Raw genomic sequence first — 20,922 nt, forward strand, 5'->3', positions numbered from 1 at the left:
ATTTTATCAGTGAGGCAAATGATTCAGTTTCAGAGTAAGATGCTAGGTTGACGTTTTGCAAGGTTGACGTTTTCTTTTCCTGTAGCAAGAGGTATGGTATTTTCTAATTATTTGCCACCATCAGGATTCATCTAGTTTAGTTTCTTCTGCATGCAGTTGGGTGTCTAAATTACATCTGTAAACTCCACCAGTTACCAATGGAAAGCAGTAAGTGTCTTCAAAGAGCGATTTAACCCACTTACAGTATTGTAAGTGCATATTTTAAAAACCTGTTTATATCCAGCACTTTACAAATTTATACAAAGCACCTAACCTTTGGATGGATAAAAGCATGGCTGTACGTGCAGCACATAAAGAACTTGAATTTAGCTGTGTGTTGCTGGGGATTTGCTGTCTACTTGCCAACTCCTTTGCATTACTGTTTCTTGTCCGATGTTATCGCTGTTGAAGGAGCAGGATGGTGGTGGTCTGTCTTACCCTTTTTATACAAAACTTTGGTGCTGTGAAAAGCAAGTGGGGGTGCATGGATCTTGTGTGGTTCCAGTGAGCAATATTCTACGAAGACGCAATTTAAGCATCTGATTTAATTTAACTGTAACTTCAGAGCAGTCATGTTGGTGACCAGTGAGCTATGCTGAAACTGTGCTACATTGCTGGAGAATAGTAAACAACACCACTTCTTCAAAATAATGTGTGGCAATTCCACCACTTTTCTATTCTTGCCTAGGCTTGTAGATTTGTGGGGCTGAAAGAGGATGGGTTTTATGTGAGGGCAAGAAGGAGTATTATATGTGCACTGCCTTGAAAAAAACATTTCTTAAAATTGTAAATTTGTACCCCCAAAACAGGATTTTTGCCCACCCTAGGATCCATATTATATATTTTTAATTTTTTGATTGCAAAATTAAAGAGGATTTTTTTGACGTCTTGCTTTGGACAAAAATCATTCCCTTTAAGATGTCTTAGATAAGATGCTTCTGGTAGTACAGATTTCTGGTTTGACTTTGGGGAAGGTGAGGCAGATTTGGCTTTAGTGACATTCTTCCCTACATGTCTTGGATCTCTCTTCCTCCTCCCATCAAAGTAAAATTGTCTTGAGGTGGTTTTGCTTCAATATTATGGTCTGATTTTTAATGAAATATCCTATTTTCATCTCTTTTTTTACCAAATATCATCAATGTTTTCCCCTTCCCATTGTATCATTTCAGGTGTACATCAAAGTTATAGACACAAATAATCACAGGCCTCAGTTTTCTGCTTCAAAATATGAAGTTGTTATACCTGAGGATACCTTACCAGAGACAGAAATTCTGCAAGTCAGTGCCACAGACAGAGATGAGAAGAATAAACTGATTTATACAATGCAGGGCAGTACTGATCCCATCAGTCTTAAAAAATTTCGTCTGGACCCTGCAACTGGATCCCTTTATACCTCAGAAAAACTGGATCATGAGACCATGAATCAGCATATTCTCACAATAATGGTAAGTACGTGTGAGGTGTCTTCTATTGTGAATGACAAACAGATACTTTTAAGTGTCATTTTAGTTTATCCCCATAATTCAAACATTTATTTGTATGTTTAATTTTTATTGTATTTTTAATTTTTATGTAGTCTTGGACTCTGTGACTGATTGCACCTTGAATAATTACTAATATCTGGTGAACTGCTGAAATAGCAGTGCTCATTGCTAGTGATGTGCTGACTGTTGCAGGTTCGAGATCAAGATGTTCCTGTGAAGCGCAACTACGCCAGAATTGTCATCAATGTCAGTGACACAAATGATCACTCTCCATGGTTCACCAGCCCTTCCTATGAAGGACGAGTGTATGAGTCAGCAGCTGTTGGATCAGCAGTACTCCAGGTTACAGCATTAGATAAGGACAAAGGAGAAAATGCAGAAATTGTGTACTCTATTGAATCAGGTATATTCACTTTCTCACATTTTCAGTCTGTTGAACTCGCTGATACCTTTTCAACTGTAGATGTGTAAAAACATACCTGTGAAAAAAGGGGGCAGTGCAGGTTTATATGCCATATTCTGAGAGATATACTGAAAATGCATCCTCAGAGTATTTAAAAGAAAACAACAAATATTCATCTATATACTTGTGAGCTATTTATGTTATCCTCTAGATACATTTGGCATGTTTAGTAGTAGGGGAAGACAAAGCCATCTCTAAACGTTCAAAACGAGTAATTTCTTCAGAAATTACAGAATTGTTCCGTTCAGGTCTAAAACATGCATTCTATTTTGATATTGTCTTATTTTTTGTGGCATAGGCAAAGCAAGGATTTGATTAATGGAGTAAGAGCCCGAGTCAAATGCTTTCATGTTTAATATAATGCAGAAATAAGGAGCTAAAAAATAACTTAAATATGCATGTACCAAACTCTTAAATAATCCCAACTTTTAAGGTAAACTTTCTGATAGATGCAGCAAAGAAGGGGTTGCTTTCCATACTTCTCTCTGGCTGATTTTTGTAGTGGGACTGCTATTCTATCTTATTAAAATATTTGAGAAATTCTTCAAGATCTGTTTAATTTGGCATTAAGACTCCTTCCAGATTGCAAGCTAGGAAAGAACTGCTCCTTAGTTTTAACCTCAAAGTATGTTTCTGAACTTGCATACAACAGTGTGATTCAAATAGTGGCAATTTTTAATATTAGAAATCAGGATGACATTGATTGAGTTCACTTACCGGACAGAAGTGGGTTTTGGTTCAGTCCATTAAATCTGAATTAATGCAAGTTCACCATTATCAAGGTCCTAAGCTTTGTAGACACCATGACTAGAAAAGAAAAATTATTTAAATTTCATTCTTTATGTGAAGTACTACTTTCAAGGCAAAAAAGAATTTAAAATAAAAATACCAGTAACAAGCATAAGAGACTGTATATTAATGAGATCAGCAACAGGCAAAAAGTTACTCAATTACTGTTGCATGCAAAGTGATATGTGCAGATTTTTTTTAATTTTATGTAAATTGCTATGTAAAGGATAGGAATTATTTATTATTAAATTTTTCTTCCCCGAAGTGCTGTTTTCATATAAAACCATATTTTAACACTGTATTAAAACAAAGCTGTGATTATGATACTGTGACAAGACTGAATTTTTTGAGTGTCTCATACATGAGATTCTTCTGTTGTTTCTAGAAATACGACATTTACTGAGCAGGACACCAACGTCCATGAAATTTTTCTCTTGCCTTTCCCATTTTGTTAGTGCTTGTTTTATGAATGCCAGAAAATGACAAGAAAAAATGCATGTGCCTGCAGTCTAGAATGAAGTAACATGCAGTTCTGTTCCTTTTTTCTAGCTTTTTGTAGGAGTAAAAGCGAGACCTGTAAGATTTATATTATAGGATTGTGATCTACTGGGAGGTTAAAGCATCATAATTGATATGCTAAGCAAATGGAAGGAACATTCCTTAAATGCTTGTAATGGCTGCTTAGATTTGTAATGGGATATTCTAAGAATGCCAGTGTGTTTAAAGTCTCCTCTAAAAAGCCCAAAAATACCCAACCAAAAAAACCAAAAAAAAAAAAAAACAACCAAAAAAAAACAAAAAAAGAAAACCAAACAAAAAAAACAACAGTAAAAAACCCCAAACGAAACACAAAACCTCCTTCTTGCCTACTTGTGTGCAGAACTCAGAGATTTTTAATGATTTTTTTTTCATGCTGAGATCATGTAATGTAATACAACTTCTTAGGTAAGTAAAATGTTAAGTCTTCGCATATTTAATACATGAGCAGGGTCTTGTATGCAGTGTACTTAATCTGTATATTTCAAAATTTGAAGCAAATATTATATTAAATGGAAGCTGGTTCTCAGCAGGCATTGTTTTTCTTCTAATATTATCACAGGGAATAGCTTGTCTGTGTATCAAAAGGAAGCTGAAAGAGGTAACTGTTAGTCCAATTCAAAAAGTTTGTTTTTGAAGCGGTGATTTAAATACTGGTATAAACAATTAAGATTCACAGAGGTTTGTTGCAGCCCTTTTTTTTTTCCTGCCCACAACATTCCAGCTGTTTTAGATTGTAAAATGCAACTTTTATTCCACTAATGTTAAGTTCTGAATATAGGCTCCTTTCAGCTACAGTCAATATTTGTTTGTTAAAAGAAAATTTTTGCATTTATTTTCAAGACTTGGATGGCTTTGCTAACTATATTTTATGCAGAATTTCCAGAAGTAAAGTTAGAATTACTGCCAGCTCTTGATTACAGAAAACTTTCCAGACAAGCTAACAAATGTTTATCAAGCAATACTAAGAAACTTCCATAGTCTCTGTGTTCTATGTCTTTTTAAGTATAAAGATAAATAAGCAGTCATCCCTTTAAATTCTGTATACCTCTTTCTTAATTGCTTTTTCTTTCTTCACAGGGAATATTGGAAATTCCTTCCTTATTGATCCCATTTTGGGTATGATTAAAATTGCAAAGGAATTAGATCGTAGTAACCAGGAAGAGTACAACCTCATGGTAAAAGCTACAGATAAAGGACATCCTCCAATGAGCGAAGTGACCTCCGTGCACATACTTGTTACAGTTTCTGATAATGCCTCACCAAAATTCACAGCCAGAGAATATTCTACAGAAATCAGTGAAAGTGCCAACATTGGCAGTTTTGTGGGAATGGTTGTAGCATACAGTCAGTCTTCTGTAGTTTATGAAATAAAAGATGGTAATACAGATGATGCCTTTGCTATCAACCCCAACTCAGGTGTCATCGTTACTCAGAAGATACTGGATTTTGAAACTTTGCCTTCTTATGCTCTAACTGTGCAAGGAACAAACATGGCTGGTTTGTCCAGTAATACAACAGTTTTGGTCCATCTTCGGGATGAGAATGACAATGCACCAATTTTTATGCAGGCTGAATATACAGGACTCATCAGTGAATCAGCTTCAATTAACAGTGTGGTCCTGACTGACAAGAATATCCCATTAGTAATTCGAGCTACAGATGCTGATAAAGAATCTAATGCTTTGCTTGTTTATCAAATTGTTGAACCATCTGTCCGCCAGTATTTTGCCATTGATTCTAGCACTGGTGCCATTCGGACAGTAATGAGTCTGGACTATGAAGAGACAAATATTTTCCACTTTTCAGTGCAAGTACATGATACAGGGATACCACGTCTATATGCGGAATATGCAGCTAATGTTACTATTTATGTGATTGACATCAATGATTGCCCTCCTGTGTTTTCAAGAGAGCTATATGAGACATCCATTCTAGTTCCAACTTACAAAGGCGTGAAAGTCATCAGTGTAAATGCCACTGATGCAGATTCAGGCATTTTTTCCCAATTAATTTATTCCATTATTGAAGGCAACATTGGAGAAAAATTTTCAATAAACCCTAAGACTGGAGATATAACAGTACAAAACACAACTCAGTTAAGAAGCAGATATGAATTAACAGTGAGAGCATCCGATGGCAGATTTGCAAGCACTGCATCTGTAAAAATTAATGTGAAAGAAAGCAAGGCAAGCCAGCTGAAGTTCACACAGAGTTCTTACTTTGCAACAGTGCAGGAGAATTCCACAGAGGCAAAAACAATAGCTGTTGTTACTGCTATAGGGAGTCAAATAAATAAGCCTTTGTTTTACTATATTCTAAATCCAGACAGCAGATTTAAAATAAGCCAAACTTCAGGAGTCCTTTCAACAACAGGAATACCATTTGATCGTGAACAGCAAGAATCTTTTGATGTGGTCGTGGAAGTGACAGAGGAAAATAAGCCATCAGTTGTTGCACACATTGTAGTTAGAGTCACAGTAGAAGATGTAAATGATAATGCTCCATTTTTTGTCAATCTTCCATATTATGCTGTTGTTAAAGTAGACTCTGAAGCGGGCCATGTTATTCAACGTGTGACAGCAGTAGATAAAGATACAGGCAAAAATGGAGAGGTGCATTACTATCTCAAAGAACATCATGAACATTTCCAAATTGATCCCACTGGTGAAATCTCCCTGAAGAAGAAGTTTGAACCAGACACACTAAATAAGGAGTATCTGGTCACAGTAGTGGCAAAAGATGGAGGAGACCCTGCATTTTCAACTGAAGTTACAGTCCCAATTACAGTTATGAGTAAAGCTATGCCAGTGTTCGAAAAGCCTTTTTACAGTGCAGAGATACCAGAAAACATTCAGCTCCATAGCCCTGTGGTACATGTACAAGCAAACAGCCCTGAGGGACTCAAGGTGTTTTACAGCATCACAGGTGGAGATCCTTTCAATCAGTTCACTATCAACTTCAACACTGGAGTCATAAATGTTGTTGCCCCTCTTGACTTTGAGTCTCATCCAGCCTATAAACTGAGTGTCCGAGCAACTGACTCACTAAATGGGGCACATGCTGATGTGTTTGTAGACATAATAGTGGAAGACATCAATGATAATCCTCCTGTGTTTACAGAGCAGTCTTACATTGCAACACTTTCTGAAGCATCTGTCGTTGGAACATCTGTTGCACAAGTGAGTGCTACAGATGCCGATTCTGGAACCAACAGGGGAATTTCCTATCACTTGATTGAGGATAATAGTGAAAGTCATGACTACTTTCATATAGATATCAGCACTGGACTCATTGTTACAGCAAGAGCTTTGGACTATGAACAAATTAAGCAACACAAGTTACTAATAAGGGCCATAGATGGTGGCATGCTGCCCTTGAGCAGTGATACTGTTGTAACTGTGGATGTAACTGATCTCAATGATAACCCCCCTGTTTTTAGCCAGATGCTTTACGAAGCCAAAATTAGTGAACTGGCTCCTCGAGGACATTTTGTGACATGTGTGCAAGCCTCAGATGCAGACAGTTCAGATGTTGACAAGCTGGAGTACTCCATTCTGACAGGCAATGATCAGAAGAACTTTGTGATTAATAGTAAAACTGGCATTATCACCATCTCAAACCTACGCAGACAGACACTGAAGTCACATTATAATCTTAATGTGTCGGTTTCTGATGGCGTCTTCAGAAGCTCAGCCCAAGTCCATATAACTGTAATCAGTGCCAACATGCACAGTCCTGTTTTCAGTCAGAATGAATATGAGGTTGAACTAGCTGAAAATGCTCCATTGCATACTTTGGTTACTGAAGTTAAAGCAACAGATGAAGACTCTGGCACACACGGACACATGACTTACCACATTGTAAATGACTTTGCCAAAGACAGATTTTATACAAATGAGAGGGGGCAGATATTTACCTCTGAAAAACTTGACCGTGAAACACAAGCAGAAAAAGTAATTGCCATTAGTTTAATGGCCAAAGATTCAGGAGGGAAAGTTGCTTTCTGTACTGTTAATGTAATACTTACAGATGACAATGATAATGCTCCTCAATTCCGAGCAACGGAGTATGAAGTAAATATTGGGTCTGATGTTCCACGGGGTACTTCAGTCATTAAAGTGTGGGCATCTGATGCTGATGAAGGTACAAATGCAGACATCACATATTCTATTGAAGCAGAGTCTGAAAATGTAGAAGAGAACTTAGAAATTGATTCATTGTCTGGTATAATTACTACGAAAGAAAGCTTAATTGGTTTGGAAAATGAGTTTCTTACTTTCCTTGTTAGAGCAGTTGATGGTGGATCCCCCCAAAAAGAGTCAGTTGTTCCTGTCTATGCTAGAATACTCCCACCAGAAGTGCCTCCTCCAAAATTTTCAGAACCATTTTATTCTTATACTGTTTCTGAGGACATTCCAATTGGAACTGTGATAGATGTTATCAAAGCAGAGCATAATCAGACTTTAGTATATAGTCTGATTAAAGGGAACACTCCTGAAAGCAACAGAGGTGACTTTTTTGTGATTGACCGACAGACTGGAGAGTTGAAACTTGAGAAGAATCTTGATCATGAAACAACTAAGTGGTACCAGTTCTCAATTCAAGCACAGTATGCAAATGAAGATTATAACGTTGTTTCCTCAGTAGAGGTAAGCATTCAAGTAAAAGATGCAAATGATAACAAACCCATTTTGGAGTCCAACCCATATGAAGCATTCATTGTAGAAAACACACCAGCTGGAGCAAGAGTCATACAAGTTAAAGGAACTGACTTAGATTCTGGACTCAATGGGCAGGTTACTTATATCTTGGATCCTTCTCAAGAGCTAGACATTATAGAGTCTTTTACCATAAACATGGAAACTGGCTGGATTACCACTCTGAAAGAACTTGATCATGAGAAACAAGACAAATACGAAATCACAGTGATTGCATCTGACCGGGGTGAAAAAATTCAACTGTCTTCTATGGCTGTGGTTGAAGTTACTGTCACAGATGTGAATGACAATCCTCCACGGTTTACTGCAGAGATATATAAAGGAACAGTCAGTGAGGATGACCCTCCTGGTGGGGTAATTGCCATCCTGAGTACAACAGATGCTGATACAGAAGAAACCAATAGACAAGTCTTCTATTACATCACAGGTAAATCTTTTTGGGTAATGTCAGAATAACCATTTTAGTGGTGCTGGAATCATGGGAGATACAACTTAATCTTTGAATAGATTGGCAAGTGTTTGAAACCATAGAGCTGCAAAGAGAGAATGTGTGCATCTTAATATGAGTACTAAAAACTTCAGTGGAAAAATGAGTTTTAGTTGGTTTTGTTTTGTGTGTGCCTTGCTTAAAATGCCTTTCTCCGTATAGTATTTATATATTGAATTTAATTTTAAAAACTATACTTAGATTAGTGATGTAGTTAAAGAACTAAGGGAAGAAATTTCACAAAATAATAAGCTGTTAATTTCCAGTGGAGTATTTTATTGTTTTTTATTTAGTGTATGTCATGATATGATGTTTTCTATAATGCTACATGAATTTCTAAATTAATTTTTAGGGATTCTGTTGGCCACAGTTCAATTGGTTTTGTGAGCATCTACTGAAAATTTCTACCTGGGAAATGAAGCAACGAAGCTGTCTCCTCATAAAGCCGCAGAGTGCCTGCTTATTTGCTTTTTTTTATAAGCTATACTTTAATTTTGATAGAGTATTAGTAGAAATATCCATCATCAAATAAGTACTTATTTTCATATTTCAGGAGGTGATCCTTTGGGACAGTTTGCTATTGAAAATATACAGAATGAATGGAAGGTCTATGTCAAAAAGCCTCTGGACAGGGAAGAAAAGGATAATTATCTTCTAAATATTACAGCTACTGATGGGACCTTTGCAGCTAAAGCTGTGGTGGAAGTTAAAGTCCTTGATGCTAATGATAATAGCCCTGTTTGTGAAAAGGTAGGCAGAGTCTTGTATCTTCCATCACCCACTTGCTTTCATACTTAAAATTTACATTTTCTCTGAAATGCTTCTCAGGAGACTGACAAATAGCTATTCCTTTTAAACCAGTAATAAAAATTTCGACTGTTAAGATAGAATGCTGTCAAATAAAAGATACTTAACAGTTTTTTTTTAAAATCTAAAGACAATTCATTTACACTCAGTGAGTATTTGAGAGAAATAAGGTGAATTGCAGTACATTTCTCATATGCTGATTCTTTTAAAAAAATTCTTTTAAGCTGCAGCCATCATAGTTTATATGCTCTATTTTATGAAAGAAGAAAAGTTTTTAAAGAAAGCTAAATCCCATTGCTTAGTTGAAATATGTGCGTATTTCCAGTGATAAAATAGTTGAAAAGGGTGGAACATTACCCTGTAATTGCAGTCAACAGCACCAAAAATTTGTAAGCCATAAATGTTTTCTTGTTACAAAACTGTCTGCTATACCAGATTTTATAGTCTGCAAAAATGGACATGAAAAACAAGGAATGGAAAGAACTCGGGAAGATAGCCCCTGAAAGATGTGTTATTGCCTCTTTTGGACTTTTCATAGTTGAACACAGATTTGATATTACTAGGTTGAAATCTTCCCTTGTACTAGGAAGGACAAGTATAGAATGAACACAAGATTCTTTTTCTTAGTTGATGCTTATGTTGGTTACTTCTGTGTAAATGATTGCAGTTATACACAGACTGGCAGGTCAGTATTTTTAGCTTTTTTTCCCTTTAATTTTCCCCTTTGTTAATATTTATGTTACAGGTCTTCATGCTTATAATGTAATGCACATTCCTGACATGGTTGAGCTTAAGAGTGCTTAGTGCCATTAAATTCTGAATTCTTTTTCTTATTTTTAATTTAGAAGCTTTTGTGTCATTAAAAGAGCAGATATCAAGGAGACAGACCTAGAAAAGATGATCCACCAAAAGAGATAAAAGTGAAATTAGCAAAAATTTGTAACTCCTATTTTGGGAGCACATTCCACTATCAGTTAATCAGTTAGAAGTGTTTAGAGTTCTGAGCAATGCAGTTCAGGAGTCCCTACAGTTGCAGTATTAAATTCCTTTCTGAATAATCTAATAAATGTGAAGTAATTAAATAGAAAATCATGAGTTATTTTAATTTCCGGTGTTTTCATCCTCCGGTTCACATTATATGTTACCAAACATGCAAACAGAACATTATTTGCTCAATTGTTTCTTCTTCCCCTCCCCTTTCCAAGCTTTGCTTACTTTGTATGTTTGGTTTTTCAATGTAATTTTAAAATCTTGCAGACTTTATATGCTGATTCAGTTCCTGAAGATGCTCTTCCTGGAAAACTGATAATGCAGGTGTCTGCTACAGATGCAGATATTCGTTCCAATGCTGAAATTACTTACACACTGCATGGCACAGGAGCAGAAAAATTCAGACTCACTCCAGACACGGGTAATAATACTTTATACATTATACAAGATTCTAGTCACCTCATTTTATAAATTGTTTTGCTATTACATTAAGACATAAATGTCAGTCATTAAAACTTTTCACTAAGGGTTGGTTTATTGTACAGCGGTTTAAAATGTGACTTTCTACTACATAAATACTAATAATATATTGAATAAAGTCAGGCAAAAGGCAAATATTTTAATATATGAAGAACTAAAGCTTAAATAGGGTAATTGCCCTGAAGCCAGAAACTTTGATGCCAAAGTCACTGGAATAAAAGTATGCCATAAATTTTGCTCTTTTTTATATTTCCTGTAGTAGTCGTAGCAATCATGGTTTGTAACTGAAAATATCTTCCTTCAGATTGTCTTTGCCATGTTTTGTTTTGGAAAATTAAATGGGATGAGGTTAGGTGGAGCAACAAATTTCTTTTCCATAGCAAACACCAGAAGTGCTCCCAGTTTTATCAGAATGAGATTAACTTTTAACTTGCTTCACTTCGGTCTTCATGGTGTTTGTGTGTTATGTATTATAGTAGAGGTCACAGCTATTGCCAAAATCCTATACTGTGCAGGCTGCAGTAGACATGCAGTAGGAAGGTAAACAGCGTAGAAAAAAATGGAATAAGATGAATACAAAAATGTAATGCAAGTAGAAGCAATTAGAAGACTTCAGTGACAAAATAAAGGAGGAGGACCTTACTTCATGGGTTTGCAGGGTTTTTTCATATTTGAATGTCACCTGTATGATGTGCTGCTGTTCTGTTACATAAATTGAGAATTGATAGGGCTAGAATACTCACAAGAAGTGTTTCATAATACTTTTTTGAAATGCTCATAAGGAGACAATGACATACATAGTAGTAGCCTCTCATGCTTTCTATCACTTCAGAAAGAAAGTATGTGATAGAGTTCTAGAGGTATTTCTGTAGTAGCAGTTGAGACATCCTGGTGAATAGCTGTGTTTATTCATGGAATGTTAGAGGAGGAAATACCAATGGCTATGGAAGGAATACAACTAAGTATCCCAGAAAAAACAGACATGGATTTAACCTTGCATTTTTTTTAAGCCAGAGTTCTAGCATTTAAATTTTCTTTGCACAAACACACATGGGGTTTTGCATGTATATACATTCTCTCTCTGTACTATCAGAGAGTTTAACTTCAGCTAATTTTGGTTTCAAGAGCATTAGGACAAAAAATAAAGGGTTTTAGTTCTTAACCTTTTTGAGATGAAAAGACAGGTCACTTACATGCTTTGCCCAAAGTGGAGTTCATTAATAAAGTACAGCTGTTGACTTAGCCACTGATGAAATTACTGTAAACATGAAAACTCTTGTTCAGCTTCTCTGAAAACATGTTAGGGGTACTTAAGCCTTGCAATTTGCATCAACTTACGTGTTACGCTATTTGTAGGTGAACTGAAAACATTAATGACACTTGATCGTGAGCAGCAAGCAGTTCATCATCTTCTAGTGAAAGCCACAGATGGAGGAGGAAGATTCTGCCAAGCTAACATTATCCTAACTCTCGAAGATGTGAATGATAATGCTCCAGAGTTCACAACTGATACTTACTCCATTACAGTATTTGAAAACACAGAGCCTAAAACCCTTTTGACAAGAGTGCAGGCAACAGATGCAGATGCAGGTATGCATTCTTAGACTGATATTTTTGTCAGGTTCTCAGACTTACAGTGTTATTTTTTTAGTTTTATCTTGAGAGGTGTCAAGTGTTTCAGTAGAGCTGACAGATGTTCAATACCTTCAGGATTAGACTCCTGAAAGATATATTTTGGTCTGCTAAATCATTTAACACCTGACTTCCATGTGTTAGTAGCTTGGAAGACATCCCTATAGTGTCGTTGGAAAAAGGAGGAGAGAGGGGAGACAAAATGTAGGGTATTTTTAGTGTCATAAGATATTAATGTTTTGATTTATTCGGTTCATCCTTTTACTGCTGATGTAAGTAACAGGACTATCAAGCCATGTCTGTTCATGTAAATGAGCATTCATGGATTTTTGAATCCATGTGTGTTCTGAGGCCAGCCATCGGTGATCAAGAGAACCCTGGTCAGCTGTAGCTTTATGTATATGCTGTTAAGATTTTTACTGTCTCGTTGTCTTCATTGTTCAGTTACAAATATTTAAGTGAGCATGAACTGAAAATGACATTAGTTTGTTCATAGACTTTGTTGTGAGGAACACAACAGCATAAAGTATTTTTTAAGTGTATGATTTCCATGTCTCATCAACTTCTTAATCAAGTAGTGCTAATGAATAGTTGCCTTAGTCTGCTAAAACAACTGAGCTGCTTTGTGCTATGATAAAGCTAGGTTGCTCATTTGGAAGGTAACAGATGTTTTCATACTTCACTAGTCTTTGAGGCTCAAATGGACCAAAATACTTGCCCCTGAAATTTATAAGGTTTTTGTTTGTTTTATGAAGAAATATTGCTAGAAATTATGCTCCTCTTAATTTTGGGGCATGAGTTTTTGAGTCTAGTTAATTAGTACAACCCTTATTCTCGTCTGTTATTATAAACTTGCTAAGCAGACACTGTTGTTCTGAAGTTATAACTACATTTATTTTAACAATTGTTTCATATTAACTACTGCTGTAACCAAAGCAGAACGATGGTTCATGTTTTCTGTGTGGCAGAAAATAGTGCAGTGAAGTGTTAGCTTATTTTCTTTTGGAAGTAATTCTGCCCTTCACAAAAGACTTTTAACTCTTTTTGAAATTTACTTCTAATGTGAATGATAATATTTAGCATGTATGTCTTATTTCCATCACTACCAGATGGATTATTCTGTTGTTACGTACTTTAATGGCTGCTTCATACTTGTAAATTGTTTTCACAATGCAGGGTTGAACCGTAAAATCCGTTATTCACTGGTGAACTCTGCAGAGGGGCAGTTCTCTATTGATGAATTCTCTGGAATCATTCGTTTGGAGAAGCCTTTGGATCGGGAATTACAAGCTGTGTACACGTTAACTTTGAAGGCTACAGATGAAGGCTTACCTAGAAGACTGTCTTCAACAAGTATTCTTACAGTTTCTGTTCTGGATATTAATGATAATCCACCCGTATTTGAGCACAGGGAGTATAGTGCAAGTGTATCAGAGGACATTTTGGTTGGAAATGAAGTTCTCCAGATCTATGCTGCAAGCAGAGACATTGAAGCCAATGCTGAAATCACATACTCAATAGTCAGTGGGAACGAGCATGGAAAATTCAGCATCGATTCAACAACAGGTAACAGGTTACAACTCTGAATATTACTTTAGGCCAGGCAAGCATGATGCCGTGTTGACTTTCTCCATAGTTCAACTAGGTTATGTATAATCTAAGTGCATCTTCTTGGCTGTAAAGTTGCTGCTTCTGTCTTTTCACCCATTTTTCCAGTATACTTTCTAGAGGAGTGCAGTAAAATGTAGAATATGAAGTTTATTTGTTTATTTGTTGCTTCTGTTTATTGGATTATTACTTGGATTAGATTCATTTAGCTGGCAAGAGTAAGGGTTTCCAAACTGGAAATTCCCCACTCTAGAGGCAGGCAGGTAGAAGGACATAGATTTGTAGTGAGAAACATAATAGTCTTTCCACAAAAGATATATAGATGGCCAGGCTTGGCAAAAGAAGGATTAGAAATAAAATCATTTGGGAAGACTAGTCATTGGTTCACAAAGGCAGTAATCCTAGAGAAGTTTGATATGGCATTAAAGAGAGCTTGGAATAGGAATGCTATGTTCAACCATGTATCCAGCATGACAGTGGAGATTTTAGGCTTGTATGAAGTCGGATTTAGTCGCAGGGACTATTTAGGTTATGTTGAGAATTTTTCCCTATTAACAACGATTCTTTGTTAAAAATCAATAAACACCTCAATTTTAGTTTTGTTTACTTATATAGTTCTTTTTTGAGAGCTAGTTTCTCGTAAAGTTGTTTGGGTTTTGTGGTTTGTTTGTTTTTTTTTTTTTTTAAATAAGATTTCTACCCAAAAGTTGATTATAACTAAATTTTTAGTTGAATAGTTTATTCATAGTAGTGTAGTAGTTAATTGTACTGGTGTGGTGGAAATTACAGTTCTGCTTTTCCCAGTGGACATGCTGGTACTAAGGTATAGAAGCACTTTGCCAGATAAACTTCATATATTTGAAAGGAGTAAAAGGGTTCCAGAAAAACTCATCCAGCACATCAGTGTTGATGCTAGGGACTGCACTGTCTTAACTAGTCAGTTAAAAACTGACATTACAAAATGTAAGCCAGGTATTTTAGAACTGTGAATCTGTTATGGTAGTGGCAGGAACTTTGCATCTTTTTACTTATATGTGTAAAGCATAATCATTTCTTTGGGTAGCTCTAGTTTTACAGTGACAAATCAAGCCCTGAAGCTGAATATTTCTCTGGTCAAAATGAAAAGTTGCAACACATAATACCACAGCAGTAGCAAAGTTTGTGTGAGGCTTTGGTGTTTTTTTTTTTTTTTTCTTCCCTAGGAGCCATTTTTGTCATTGAGAGTTTGGATTATGAAAGTTCCCATGAGTACTACTTGACAGTGGAAGCCACAGATGGAGGCACACCTTCATTAAGTGATGTTGTAACAGTGAATATTAATGTCACGGATATCAATGACAATTCTCCAGTGTTTAGCCAAGACACTTACACTGCAGTCATCAGTGAAGATGCTGTGCTTGAACAATCTGTTATTACAGTATGTATTGGTTTTTTACCTTGAAATACTCTGTCATGATGATCATGCTTTCAGTCTGGAAGGAATTAAGCATTGATTTGAAGGTGAACGTCAATTAATAGATGTTTGCCACTGAGTGTAATGAAAATTTACTTAAAAAAAGTTTCAGAAGTAGAGACTTTAGCTGCTGTGGGAAAGTAGATAATATTTTGTGAAATGTCTGTGTTCTCTTCACGAGACTATGACAACTGTCAGAAGAAATTCAGGAAATTAAGTGATGTTGGTATATTCTGTTGACATAGCATTTCTCCTGTGAACTGTGAAATTTGTTAGACCAAAAGAGCTCATCTTCAGGATGAGTTTATCTGAAAGGTGCTAGATTCTATTTCAGCCTGTTTTAAATGAGACTGTAATGTCCCTTAGGTTATGGCAGATGATGCTGATGGACCTTCCAACAACCGCATTCACTACACAATTATAGATGGCAATCAAGGAAATCCTTTTACAATTGACCCTGCCAGGGGTGAAATAAAAGTGACTAAGCTTCTAGACAGAGAAAAGGTGAGTTTTTTGTGTTTAGGGCAGCTGGGATTAATTTACTTGTACATAATTGATGACCACCATTTTCTTACTCTATTTATAAAACACCATTTAATGTTCCAAAATCAATATAGCTATAATAAAGTGCAAGCATCTCTTTATATCAGTACTTTTGGGAGGAAGAGAAAGAATTAAATATATGAAGGAAAGCTTTACTGGGGGTTGTGCTAAAATAATTCTTCCATAAAATAAAATCTGAGTTTGTTACTTTTTTTCCTCTTCAGTAAAAGTTAATTTTTTAAATTATTTTTTTTAGATTTCAGGATACACCTTGACAGTTCAAGCTTCAGATAATGGAAGCCCACCTAAGCTTAACACAACTACAGTTAACATTGATGTTTCTGATGTAAATGATAATCCTCCAGTGTTCTCAAAAGGAAACTATAGTGTTATCATCCAGGTAAATACAACTGGTGAAGTAGTTAAATCAATAATGTTACTGGACTGTGAATTTGTGACTTGAATTTTTCTGTAATTTTAATTATTTAAGGTCGCCATTGAGACTGCTTATCAAATAAGTGTTGAGGGTTATAAAATTCCTGTTTGCATGTTATGTGGAAACTTACATTGTAAGTTGTCAGAATCACAGGATGGGTGAGGTTGCAAGGGACCACAGTGGGTCACCTGGTCCAACCTCCCTGCTAAACTCATCATAGAGCACATGGCACAGGATTGAGTCCAGACAGTTCTTGAATATTTACAGTGAGGGAAACTGCATAACCTCTCTGGGGTCTTTTTCAGATTCCTTGTGTGTGTACATATTATACATTCCATTTATGCATAGAACAATCTTAGAATCATACAGGGATGTTAAAATACATAATAATTTTACTATTTCTTTTTAGTCTTTAAGAGTCACTGCTTATAAAAAGATCTTTTAGATATCTGTTACTGTAAAGCTAGTGTTGTGCACCATGGCACATAGGTTAAGCCTTAATTCCCATTGGCCTCCTCTGGGATCAGCAATAGAACCTAGAACAAGAGTGGAATTTCATTTGACGGCATAGCAATCCTTTGGCTAATTTTACCCCGTAGGATGGTAGCAGTAGGCCACGTTCTCAAGTGTCTGGCATGTACTTGCCTGATTGAGAAAACTGCTAAAGCAAAGACAGCAGAGTCAGCTTCTATAGTTCTTGTCTTCCTAAATCCAATAGGAAATAAATGGAAGTCAACAAAGGAATTGCATTAAGACCTTAGTAGAGTAGTCATGTAAATGAGCTCAATCCCTTGTGTCCTTCTACTGTTTCCTGGCCTGGTACACTAGGTCAGTGAGGATCAATGTTACCTGGTGCACTGTGCCATCCTAACATACCACTTGTGTTTGAGAAGTGTGCGAAATTCATAGAGGCAGCTTTCTGAAATAGAATAGGGCAAAGTGAATATGTACAATATACACACAGTGTGCAAGTAAGATGTCCTGGATCTTGCTTTAAAAAAAAAACAACCAACCAAATAAAACAAACAAACAAACAAAAAAAAAGAAACAACAACAAAAAAACCCAAATCAACTGATTTATGTCTGTGTGCTGTCAAATGCATCTTCTTTTCCCCAGTTACAGTCTTTCTTGAAATAAATGTTAACTTATATCTCTTAAAATGTAGACTGTATAGCCAAAGTCTGTACTATTTTGTCTGTACTATTTCCCTTAATTAAAAAGGAAAGCCTCTTGTTTTATAGTTCATTCATATGGGCCTGCCATAGCTGAAAGTAGCAGAGAAAAAGCTGAAGGAGTTGTCCAAGAATTCTGGTGTGCTTTTCCTCATGTATTGGAGATGGATATATTTGGACACAGTAAAAAATGTGCTTAGCTCTTAGGAAAGTCAAATTACTTTGGATTTCAAACTGTAAATATTTGTATTTTAAAGCAGTGGTCTTTGTTTTGCTGAAAGGGAAAAAGCTTCAGCTTTTTGCGGTATCTGATAACTAAATTGACTCATTCTCTCAGAAAGAATATTGTTATCAGGAATTTTTATGTCTGTGAAAGGGATAGCATTTTGTTACCCTTGTACTTCAAAATAATGTTTCTACTTGCTTTTTAAGTAAGTATGTATATAGAAAAGTCTGGCTGATGTGGTAGAGCACAAGTATTCTGGGAGAGGAGTTCCAAGTGTCAGATAAGGTCATATGTGTATGTAATATACATGATAAGCCAGCCTATGTGAAGTGTCTGTGAAACCTCAGATGGCCACATGATGCAGACTTGAACGGATTTGATGATGAAAATTTTAAAACCTGGATTTCATATTTTAGCTGGTTGCTAGCTGTAGCAGCCACAGCTGTGGTCAGAACTCTAATTAGGGGCACAAGGGATCAGATGGAGGAGTGTATTTTTCTAGTCCTCCCAACAAAGGCAATCAGTTATTCTTAACAGGTGTTTTCTTCAAATTTCAAATCTTTGATGACGTAGTATTTAGGCTACAGTAATATTAATTCAGACCAGAAGCGGAAAATGTAAAGTGTCAAGTCTGAGCGACCTCCAAAAATACAATACAAAGTTTAAAAAACTGGCTTTCTCCTTTTAGTTTTTCTGAGTCATATTCTCCAAGGGTAGTAGTTTCCCTGAAGCAATATTGTCATTCTGATTTCTCTTGTACTGTTTATAACTGCTTTGACAGTAATTTTGTGGGGTTCCTATTGCAAGGAAGAAATCAGCATCAGACTATATCCTCAATTATAACAAAAACAATGTCTATTATATATCTATAGGAAAATAAGCCTATTGGATTCAGTGTACTGCAGCTAGTGGTGACAGACAGGGATTCTTCTCACAACGGCCCTCCTTTTCTCTTCACCATCCTGACTGGAAACGAAGAGAGAACTTTTCAGATTACCCAGCAGGGAGTTCTGACCACAAGTGCTGCACTGAATCGCAAAGTGAGAGATCACTATTTGCTTCATGTTAAGGTAGGATGTTTTTGTCATGTTCCTCTTACTGTTTTGCATTTTAAGTATTTAATTTTCCCACACGTTCACTCCACCACTTGTCTTTCTGTTAGTAAATCCTGACATGCCAAGTAGTCATTTGAGGCATGTCCCATGAGGTGACATCTTCATACACAAAATATGTTGGTTTAGATCAGATGCAATGGGAAGTTCAGTTAAACTCACATTTAGAAGTAAGGTGTAAGTGAAATGTTAACTGGGTGAGTGGTCTTGATAAGTCCCTTGCCTTCTTGTTGGAATGCTAAAAAAAATCCAACAGGGGACGGGTCCCTTGTGTCACTCAGTATTGACCACAGAATTCCTCTTGCCACTGTCGTTTTGACCCTTGAAACAGTGTGCTAATCTAAAATCACATGATGAAAGCGGGGATTGCACAACGTAGCAGTAATGAAAAATTCTCGTGGAGTGCCACATTGTTTTTTCAAAGGCAATTGAAAACATCTGTTTTTTAAGTTTGGACCTTTTTTCTTAGTATTTTCAGTAGAACTTTTCATAGTATTGAAATTTGCAGTGCAGTAGTTTGAGATCTCAGGATCCTGCAGTGGAAACCACTGAATGCTATAATGACCCTGAATTGCTATAATACATGCTGCATTTGCCATTGTTGCGCAAAAAGACCAGACCATGTCCAAGGTTACATTAACCTAGCTAAGTTCTCTCAAATACTTTTTGTAACCTAATGTGAGAGAAGTTCAAACCAATTGTTTTAATCCTGACTAGTCCTTTTAATTTCAGTTATAAATTTAGCAGCTGGCAACAGAGGACTTAAAATCAGTAGGGTAAAAATAGATTACCTTAATTCTTACATTTCATTTCCAGATTCAGGTTTTATGAAAAATTCTTACCTTCATTTTCATGAGGAATTTCTTTCAATCTTCAAATTATTCTTACACATAACTATTGCAGATAATTTATGAGTAAAGATGCACTTTTAGAATTTTAAAGTAATACTGTTTATAAGAGTGTATGCTGAATTCAGTCCACATTGGGATAATTGTGAAATACACCAAGTCTTATTTTCTTTGGGAAAAGAAGAAAAAATTCACACAGATACTGTAATCTGCTGTTTGAGTCACTGAAATGTTAGTAAGCAGGAGCCATCAATATAAGGATAGACATGGTTTCACTTAAGTGTAGTTTAGTTTAGTGTTTAAGAATTGGGATGAAAATGGGTGCTAGCATATCATTCCTCTGTCAGCTATTTTTCCCTCAAGAGTGATATGCCAGTTCCCCCAAAGTCACCTTTTTTGATTTATGGATGTTTTTTCTCTGTGTGTATCAGTGTAGTACAAGATTCATATGTTTTACTTTAAATCTTCTCTAAGCAGTAACTAATTTCTGTTTATTTTGCTTTTAAAATGTGTTCTTATAAATGCATGTACAGGCTGTTAACACTGATTTTGTCACATTCCATGATTTAGCTGCACCTTTGGCCCTTCCTTATGTGCTGGCTTTTCTTAATTGTGAGATGCCTGTCTAACATTGTTCCTCTGGGTGGAATCTTACAATTCTTTAATTTCTAAACCACTTTCTGGTCCTAGTCTGCTTGTAAACAGCTTGTCAGTACTTCAGCTATCTTGTCTTCAGCACAGCAGCTGAAAAGTGCCTTTTATTAGGGAATGAATATGGGCTATTTTAATGGCATCCAGTAGCTAAAAAAGTGTCTTAAATGTACTCATTTAGAACAAAGACTTCTCAGAGATTATAAATCATTAAAGCAGACTGTACTAATGTGCCTCTTTTTGTGTGCTGTACTACCCAATCTCAGTTTTTTGGACCTGTCTGATCTGTTGATTTCCAAATTTCTTAACTGCATTCTTGAAATATATCACTGTCTTTTAATTGCCATTTGTCGTGTTACACTTTGCTAGCTTCTTTTCCAATAGCCATACTGCTATTACTTGCTTTTATCTTACGATCCATGAGTATGAAGGCATCCAAGACT

The 20,922-nt window shown here is 36.0% G+C and overlaps 1 protein-coding gene across 2 annotated transcripts in view; it reads left to right on the forward strand.

The window, feature by feature from the left end:
* Positions 1-20,922, forward strand: part of FAT1 (FAT atypical cadherin 1) — a 96,421-nt gene that overhangs the window by 61,132 nt on the left and 14,367 nt on the right. For both annotated transcript variants that reach the window (XM_062493545.1, XM_062493546.1), the window contains 11 exons: positions 1,209-1,484; positions 1,716-1,926; positions 4,393-8,460; positions 9,074-9,270; positions 10,585-10,738; positions 12,154-12,387; positions 13,606-13,995; positions 15,240-15,454; positions 15,857-15,994; positions 16,290-16,433; positions 18,741-18,938. In XM_062493545.1, the coding sequence (XP_062349529.1) occupies positions 1,209-1,484; positions 1,716-1,926; positions 4,393-8,460; positions 9,074-9,270; positions 10,585-10,738; positions 12,154-12,387; positions 13,606-13,995; positions 15,240-15,454; positions 15,857-15,994; positions 16,290-16,433; positions 18,741-18,938 (6,225 nt within the window). The remainder of the gene's footprint in view (positions 1-1,208; positions 1,485-1,715; positions 1,927-4,392; positions 8,461-9,073; positions 9,271-10,584; positions 10,739-12,153; positions 12,388-13,605; positions 13,996-15,239; positions 15,455-15,856; positions 15,995-16,289; positions 16,434-18,740; positions 18,939-20,922) is intronic.

Source organism: Cinclus cinclus, chromosome 5 (assembly GCF_963662255.1).
Source record: "Cinclus cinclus chromosome 5, bCinCin1.1, whole genome shotgun sequence".
Lineage (NCBI taxonomy): Eukaryota > Metazoa > Chordata > Aves > Passeriformes > Cinclidae > Cinclus > Cinclus cinclus.